Source organism: Cibotium barometz, chromosome 3, assembly GCF_041138505.1.
Source record: "Cibotium barometz isolate CiBa-2024 chromosome 3, ASM4113850v1, whole genome shotgun sequence".
Lineage (NCBI taxonomy): Eukaryota > Viridiplantae > Streptophyta > Polypodiopsida > Cyatheales > Cibotiaceae > Cibotium > Cibotium barometz.
The window spans coordinates 3,636,775-3,646,105 of record NC_141048.1 but is presented as its reverse complement, the minus strand read 5'-3'; the positions used below and the strand labels follow the sequence as shown (position 1 = coordinate 3,646,105).

General features: G+C 45.4%; 1 protein-coding gene across 1 annotated transcript in view; it reads left to right on the top strand.

Moving 5' to 3' along the window:
- The first annotated feature begins 2,556 nt into the window (after nucleotides 1-2,556).
- The window catches only part of LOC147639619 (uncharacterized), a 91,491-nt gene continuing 84,716 nt past the window's right edge, over nucleotides 2,557-9,331 (top strand). Inside the window, exons 1-3 of the mRNA XM_086772309.1 lie at nucleotides 2,557-2,777; nucleotides 2,870-2,910; nucleotides 2,982-3,038. Coding sequence (XP_086628435.1) covers nucleotides 2,603-2,777; nucleotides 2,870-2,910; nucleotides 2,982-3,038 — 273 coding nt within the window. The 5' untranslated portion in view covers nucleotides 2,557-2,602. The remainder of the gene's footprint in view (nucleotides 2,778-2,869; nucleotides 2,911-2,981; nucleotides 3,039-9,331) is intronic.

The window sequence follows — 9,331 nt, the reverse complement described above, 5'->3', positions numbered from 1 at the left end:
ATACTCCCCACAGGGGTAGCATAAGATGGGACGATTACAGGGAGTAGGTGGGCGGGGAGGCTGGTTTTGTGCATGGGTGACCGCGAGGGTAACAGGTGTAGGAGATGGTGGGGTGGGCATGAGAGGTGGAAGATAAGGGGTAGGGGGTGAGGGCGTGTGGGTGTATGCAGGAGTGGCAGAAGCCCTTCAAGTAGTAACAATCCTTGTCCTCATGACTGCCTTTCTCACAGAAAGAGCAGTACTTTCTTCGTGGGCACTCTTGGGGGGGGAGTGTTCGGAAGCCTGGCAAATGGCGCACCACAATCTTCTTTGCTTCTTGTAGCCCCTTGAGGTCTTCTATTTCCTTCTTCAGCTAGGCTAGGGTGTTGTCTTCACTTTGTGCCTTGTGAAGCTTCAATGCGTCCAATTCCCATTTGAGGATGGCCACGGGGTCTTCTTGTGAGGTCATGACCCAGGAGGATGAGGAACTGTTGTCGCGCTCAAACATCAATCGCGCATTCTCTAGTTGAGAGGCCAGCTCTTGGAAATCCAGTGAGGTGGTAGGTGCATGCCTACTTTCTTTGATCTTTTGCTGGGTGGTGGACAGGGGCAAGGCTTGTAGTACCCATTGCTTGATCATGCAGTCATCACAGGGGTAGGTTGGCAGACGGGAGACCAAGACCCTTGTTCGTGTCTCAGCTCATACACGCTCTCCCTAGGAAAGAGTTGAAGTCTTCCCAAGTCCTGGAGAATGCGGTCTTCATAAAGGAAGGTATCCCTCAAGTTGGGCCAGTCCACAAAATGGTCCCTTACAAACTGACTAAACCACTTGTCAGCTAAGCTTTCTAGAGTGGATGGAAATAGAGCCAAGTAGGCATCCTCCCTCTTCAGACCATGGCTTTTGCACATAGAGATGAAGCACCACACGTGGTCATCTCCATCTTCCAAGGTGGAGCCTTTGAATGTGGGAAGCTTGATATTAACCCGGCCCAACACCACAGATAAGGGTTCTGGAGCTGGAGGGTTGTTCTCGGAGTGACCATGATTTACTGTGGCCATGGGTAGAGTTAGAGGAGCGCAGGATGACTTCTGGGGGGCACAAAGTGGACTGGCCGCTTGCGGCTATAGCACTTGACAGAGAGGGGACTCTTGATGGGACTGATAGAACTAGAGCTCACTCGAGAACATATATTGGGCATGTAGAGATGATGAACTACCATAGACTCAAAATCTTGGTAACTCTTGACTCACAAGAGTCCCTATCAGGATCGCCAAATTTTTAGTGTACCTATAGTAGACTTGGTTGCCCAACGTGTCGGCACACTAAAGATCACTAGGGTCCTCTCTAGGGCAGTATACCCTCAGGAGTTGGCAGCACAGGCTAGGGAGATGGCGAACACTCTGTCCCACTCCACTACACACTTACACAAACTCAAGAATGGAATACAACATAGGAGCTACTAGTCCCCAAGAGTGACATGCACATACACAATACTGAGTGGGCAAGAGTTGGAACAACACAAAACCATGTATTGCATTGGGGATCCTCTCTTAGTACACCAAGGTCTCTCTATATACAATGGGCGTAGCCCCTTGGGCTATCATGAGCCAAGTGCTAAAATTGGTCATTGTGATAGATGCTGTTGGAGTAGGTGAGAGGCGCCAAGCACAAATGGGTGAGCACCGCTTTAAGCGGTCAAGTGGGTAGCCGAAAATTCGCTCCTTGTGTGATTGGTGGTGACCCTTTGGGTTGTCGCATTTGAGGTTCAAGAACTTGAGGGTGCCCGAGGTTGGGTTCACGATCTTGGGAGTGCCCAACCAAGGGAGTGAGGGTGGGTGCCCAAGCCCAAGGGTAGTGAGGGTGGCTACACAAACCTTAGGTTAACCTTAGATTTGGTCGCATAATTAATTAATGCAGCAGTGAGGGAACATATATAACAAACTTGAATAAATAAATATACTATCATGCAAAAGGCATCTTGCTTACTGTTATTAAATTCATTAATATATTGAATAAAAAATATTAGAAAAATGGACAAATAAATACATATTAAAGAGAAAATGTGAAAGATAGCTATATAAAATTGGAAAATAAGTGAAAAAACTTAATGGGGATTGGCAAAATGTGTTAAAAGCCATGGGATGGAGGTGGTGGGAGACTTAATTTAATGCAATGGCAAACAAACTTGACCTCATGTTCTCCCCTCCTAACCCTTAACATTTTCTATCCTACCGCCCATTCCCCCCTTGCCATCGGGCACATGGGGATAGTAAAGACAAAAATTTGAGATATCATGGTGATGTACATTTATTGACGGTTTTTCTTGAGCATACACTCACCACTGGCTGAACAAAACACCTGAAACCAAACACCCGAAACCAAAGTGTGTTTTTACCCTCTAAAAAATTTATTGCCTTGCCAAATGGCCTTTTATCCTTGCTTGCTTTTTTTGCACGGATGTTAAGCTACCAACGTAAAGATGTCTTGCTAACTCCAATTAGCCTCAATACACCCTCAAAATAGGAGTTCCATAGCTTAAAAAGCAAAATGTTGAAAAGAAAATCAACCAACACCCCAAGATGTGTTGATTAACAATGCTCTCGGGTAGCTTCATCTGAAGGTATGGTATCTCATCAGCGTACGCCCTTAGCCACGCCCTTAGCCGTAGTCTTTGGATTGCTCTTTTTGGCGGACAACATAATTGCCGGTGAAGCTGCCCGTTCATACTCGCGCGATGAATCCTTCATTGGCTACTCGGAAACCATCATCATGGATCATCATCACCATCCAAACAAAGGTCATCACCAGACGACCTTTCCTCCTCCTCATTTCGCAGTTTGTGATCTTCTTTGGGAGGCTTTCTGATTTTGAAAGGAATTGGCGTGGCAGCTAAAGACGAGGAATTTCTCATCTTTACCACGGCATACGGGGTGCGTCTCCTCAGAAACTCGTGACCAATAATCCTCTTGAGAGTTCTCAAATAAGCTTTGCGTGCATGCAGGATATCACAGTGCGTCTGTTTGTCCACCAAGCCCCAAAGGCCGTGCAGTACATAAAGGTATATCATCTTTCATCGTTGTTTGGGTGCAGATTATCTCTCTCTCACACACACACGCACGCAGGCACACAATACACACACATGCGTGCACAATACAAAGTGTGTATTGTGGAAAAACACACGCACGAATGCACACAATGCACACACGCATGCGTGCACAATACACCCACAAGTGTGTGTGTGTATATATATATATATATATATATATACACACACAAACTACACACTCGTGCACTCGCATGCGTGCACAATACACCTACAAGTGTGTGTATATATATATATATATATATATATTTATATATACACAAACTACACCTCGTGCACTCGCATTCATAATACACACGTGTATATATACATACATATATATATACAAATGCTACACACTTTTTTTAAAAGAAAAAAAACACAATGTTCTATTACTAAGGAGCTATATACATGGAGAGGATGTACTTTAGAGAGAAGTCATCCAAGGAAGAAAGCTAGAAATACCTCAAAGTGTTGGGTATCAATAGCCTTCAGCTGTCGATAGTCCTGTAGGGACTGGTGAAGATTGGCTATCAAAATATAATATGGTTCCTAGCCTTCCAAATAGTCTAGAGTGCCCAATATCTCATCCCAATCATGAAAGTGTCAAATCCAGCCATGCAAGATGGCAAAACACCAAAAACCCAGAAGAGTTTTCCTTCTTTGAAGGGTGGAAAATGTCCTTGGAGATTGTGAGTCAATGCTTGCAAGAAAGTCCTGGACTCCGTGCAATGCTAAAGAAGGTGTGGAACGGACTCTGCATGTCGTCTACATCGACAATGTCTATCACTGGAGATTGTGAGTCAATGCTTGCAAGAAAGTCCTGGACTCCGTGCAATGCTAAAGAAGGTGTGGAACGGACTGTGCATGTCGTCTACATCGACAACGTCTATCACTGGAGATATGTCATTTTACCAGAAATGTGGAGACTTGGAAGTATTCCCATCTCCATAAGAATAGATGCTATATTTGAGAGGCAGCTTACAACCTCGGATTAGTCGAAGCCTTTGTTCCAACATTTATTATTCTATGCTTTTCCCATGAAGTATCAGCATGAGGTTGGATCCAGGGGGAAGGAAGCAACAATTTATACACATTACTTGCCGAAAGTGCATCCAATCAAAGAGAACTGGTATAACTAATAAGTTGCCAATCATGAAGTCTGTCTTGATCATCCAGGAGTAGGATGGGTTCAAAAGACTGCAACAACGTAGTAATAATTTTTCACACTCGCTTGTAATGGAGACCGAAGTTATGTTTTAGACAAGCTTGTGGGAAAGTCAACACAAGTTTCTCACTTGTTACGACGTCCACCACAGTGTTAACTCCAATGGAAGCCAAAAAGCAAGCCTTTCATGGTTCCTATACTGTAAGTGTTTGAGGAAACACCGAAGACCAAATGCTTTCCAATCGAAGAGAATTCCGAGTGAGTGCATCTCTACCATGCCACTGAATAGAACACAAGGCTAATTTCCAATCACGAAGAATGGAAGATGCATAAAGGCATCCCGGAATTTTTCCTTCAAATTTATCAAGCATTGCTTCCCAATGAGAAATGTACCAATTGCCATAAGCTCTAGTCTTGATGGAAGCACACATTTGCAAGCATTATGGCCCATGGCTGTAGAAGTTGAAAAAAAATGGGAATCATGGTGGTCTTTCTTGCCAAGAGACGATAATGGAGATAAAGTATAATTAGGTCACCATGCATTTTAGGTGTGCAAACCAAAGATCGTCTTAGAAGACGTAGCACTTTGGTATGATGCTTGGTTTTCCACAACAATTCCAAGGTTGAGACATAAAAGTATCAATATCATGTCGAGTTTGGTTTTTAGCAGTTCGTAGTGTGATCTGCTCTCCCTACTTGCGAATTTGCCTGTACCTCCCTCCTTGCCCGCACCTGCACTGTCGCCTTCCATCCTTGCCCCCCTCCTAGTCCCCGCTTTCCTGTTTAGCCTCGACCCCCCCCCCCCCCCCCCCCCCGGTCCCTTCCTCTCAGTGCCGACCCTCCCCATCTGTTCACCTCTTCCTTGGTTCTCCTTTCCGCCTTCACACCCCCCCCTTCCCTTGCCGCCAGCGCCCCCTCCCCTCCCCCGTTGAAATACATCGTCTCCAGAGGGTCTACATCACCTTTTTTCATGCTTGTATTGGTCATTTTATGAGACCCTGCATTGGCATATTTAGTAGATATTATTTTTCTACCATTTTTTAGGCATTTTATAGCATTTTATGCTATTGGACAGTTGTAGGCCTGCTACAGCTGGCCGACCAGCTCTTTGGAGGGATATACAAGGTTTCTCACCCTTCCCCTGACTTTTCATCTCATTCTTGCATATCTGCTAGAGGTCATTGGATGTAGCGACAATCTCTTATGCTTGTAAGCACCTACGGGCTTCCCTCCTGCTTATTTTCAGCAATAATCAACTGTTTCCAGCCTTGTACAGTTTGCGCTTTAGGCCTACAACCTATGATGCTCTTTCTTTCATGGTATCAGAGCCAAACGCTGATCTACAGGTAAGCAACTACTGTGTTTTTCTGATTGGAGCAGAGGCTTCACCATTGTGGTGAGTTTTCTGCATCTGTACTGCTCAACTGCTACGTTTTTGTTGTTGGAGGCTAAAGCTCTCTTCTAGGTGCCGAGGACAGGTTCTTGAGAGATTTGCTTTCTCTATTTCTCTTGTCCCACCCTCTCTCCCTTTCTTCTTTCTCTCCTCTTGCTGTGCACAGCTTGAGAGGAGGCGATTTGCTGTTTTTTACAGCCCTCTTTCTTCAGAGAGGGTTTCTTGTCATAGGACATGGCTTCAAGAGATTTCTCTAGTGCTGCTTCTTCTCCCGTTGATACTCTAGCTCCTTCATTGCCTGGATCCCATGCTCCCACTCCCTAGGTGGTTCCTCTTCCCAATGTTTCTTCTTTGATTTTCTCTCATCCAGGTCTTGCTCCCACCCCTACCCATATACCATCCTACAATCATCCCCAAGTCAGTGACTCCATGAAGCTTACAGCAACCAACTATTATACATGGTCTTTCTACACTCAGTTATTGCTGCTGGAAGGAGCCAGTGTGTGGATGGCTATCTCCACACCTCACTTGGGGGACCTTGCTTTGAGAAGCATATTGGATGCTCGGGCTTGTCTTATCATCATCCATTGCATGACTCCATCTATATAGGCGTAGCTTGTCTCTACCTGGAGTAATGCTTATCAGATGTGGACATAGATTTAGAGGTGGTATGGGAAAGTTTCGACAATGAAGATTGCCAAATTGGTGTCAAATTTGGAGAAGCTTACAATCAATGATTGAGAAGATTGGAGAGTTCACCCGTATCAAGCTGCAGCTTGAGGAGTATGGGAGCACCATCAACAATCCCATCCATAAACGTCTTGGTAAATTGCCTGCTTCCTTTGATTCTTTTAAGGATAATATTTGTTTTCCTGGTTCTCCCTCCCCTTTTGAGGAAATCGTGAGTTATCTCCATGACAAGTGCATGCTTCGCGGAAAAGGCAAGTTGGAGTCTGTTTTTGTTGCCTTTGACAAGGGTAAAGGGGGTAAACAGGATTCAAAGGAGTCCAAGGACAAAAGCAATGAATGTGATTACTGTGGCAGTATAGGTCATACTGAGGCTCGCTGCTTTGCTCCTCGTGATGACTCTTGAGCAGCCAAAGCCAAGTATAAAGCCCAAGATGCTTCCAAAGCATCTGACAAGGACAATACCAAAGACAAGGGCAAGGACAAAGTTTCAAAGGAGGAATCTGCCAAAGTTACATACATGGCAGTCACATACTCATCTACTTCTTTACAGGATTCACTCCTCGTGATCATAGCAATGACTTCTCTCAAAGAGGTTAGTGACACATCTGAAGTGGTGGAATGGGTTGGTGATAGTGGTGCTTTTGCCCACATGACCAATCAAGCCCATATCTTGGAGGACTACCAGATTCTCTCTCATGGTCACCATGAAACTCGTTTTGATGGCTTTGAAACTCGTTTCATGTTTTGGTGGTGAAACGTTTCATGTGCAGATTGAAACCATATCGTTTCATGTGGGGAAAAAGGTTGTGATTTTGTGCGCTTTTTAGCTTTTATAATTCTTTCTCTTTCCTTCTTTCATTCTATTTGTTCTTTTCTCTTCTCTTTTTGTATGTCTTCTTTGTTTACTGATGATAAATATGCTAATATCTTATAACTATTGGCTAGCACCTCATATTTTATGTATATGATCGTTTCGGTCCAACGTTTCATTGTCCACCTACCTGGTGTTGAAACGTTTTGTTCCAAAATAAATCATTTCAGCATCGTTTCGTTCGATAGTGAAACGTTTCACGATGGCCTTGCGAGTCTCTCTTCTTCAGTTCGTATCGGCAACAACTCTTTGCTTCCTGTCTCACTGGTGTTGGTAATGTTTCTTCGGGTTCTTCTACCACCTTACATGATGTTTTACATGTTCCATGAATTTCCAAAAAATCTGTTTTCTGTATACAAAGCTTCTCAGAAGGGACTTGGTGTGTACTTTGATGATGAGGTCATTGACGTGAAGACTCTCTTGGTTGTTGCCAATGGAGTCCATGAAGGACAAGATCGCCAACTTGTCTTCCGAGATCCCTTGAACTGACTCACATATTTATTAGCTTTTCTCCCCCTTGATGGCTTTGGTTTTTGAGGCAGATACTTCTCTATGGCATTCTCGCTTTGGCCATGTACCCATTGCTGCCTTATAGAAGTTCCATTCTTAGCAGGTTGTCAACGGACTACCTCAGCTCAGGTCTCTCACACATCTGCTCAGGGTACCGCTTCTGGGATCCGGAGGTTGATGACATCATTATTTCCCGTGATGCTTGGTTTGACGAGAGCTTGTTTGGCATCGAATTCTCTCCACTTGATACATCTACAGATTTTTTTGATGATCCATTCCCAGCGGATGTTAGTGATCTTATGCCTCTTCCACAACCAGCTTCTCCTCTTGCTCCTGCTCCACCTGCTGCAACTCCGGGCCAGGTGCTCCTTTACATCCACTAGTTCCTGTTGCACCTGCTTTTGACTCTGGGATTACCCCCACTAGTGCTTACTTCATCACCTCTCCCAGCAGCATCGGATGAGTGCTCTACTGCAACGAGATCTTCTTCTTCTTCACGCTTTGAGAGGAAGGCTGGCCTACCTTGGTGGGTTCATCAACTCTTTAGAGATTCTGGTCTCACTGATGCACAGCTCCATAACCAGATCTCTTCCACCACCCTGTCAGAATACGCAGCGGAGATGATGACCAGATCTGGGAACACGAGCAAAAAACGCTGGCAGAAAAACAGCACAAGAGAGAGAGAGAGAGATGTAGGCGTGTAACTCTGCTCTGATATACACAAGAAGATCCCGAGAAATGATACAAATAAGGTATGGGGGTTGGGGGCCTATTTATATGCCCCCAGGTAGGCAGTTGGCCTGCTGAAGAGGCCTCCACGACTGCAACAACAGTCGGCCAGCACAGCAGATCAAGCCCATGACTGCATACATCCAGTCGGCCAGCATAACATAGGTCCACGACTGATGTCCAGGCAGTCGGCCAGCTACTGATCCTCCAGCCGCCTCAGGGCTGCCTCCCAAGCCTCAGAAAAATGGAAAAAAATAGGGGAAAAATACGGGGAGTGAGGAAAAATAATAAAACACCTGATAAGGGCGAGCACACCCACAACAAAGGCCTTGGTGTATAAAACTAGACAGGAGATGACTTCTAACGCTCCCTCTCAGCTCCTGGCTATGAAACCAACCACAGGGAGCTGGGGTGCCGCCTGAGCAAGTCCTGAGAGAGCGACTTCGTGAAGAGGTCCATCGTACTGTTCTCCGTCGAACAGAACTCCAGCAAGATGTCATCATCAACGATCTGTTCACGAACAAAGTGCCTCTGGATGACCATGGGTTCCTCCAGTGGAAGCCCAAACCTGCAATGTAACCTCTTGCTGCTCCGTAAAACTGCTCCTGGGCCATAAGTAGATCTCCTCGTGTCCGGATCTCCTCCCCAAACTGAGTCACTCCAACCGTGGAGTCGGATTCCATCCAGCAATCCCCCTCCTGCGTACAAGAGTCCATGATCCTTCGCATGCCGCAGAAACCACAGGAAACGCAATCCTGCCTCCCAAAGAGACATCTGCAACCATGAGCTCAACCGCCTCATCAGGAAGCTCCCGTCCAATCTGGTGTCCATCAACCAGATCAATGAACCATTCAGCTTCTGAGTCATAGAGACATCACACTGCTCACAAGGATCAACACCTGTTACGG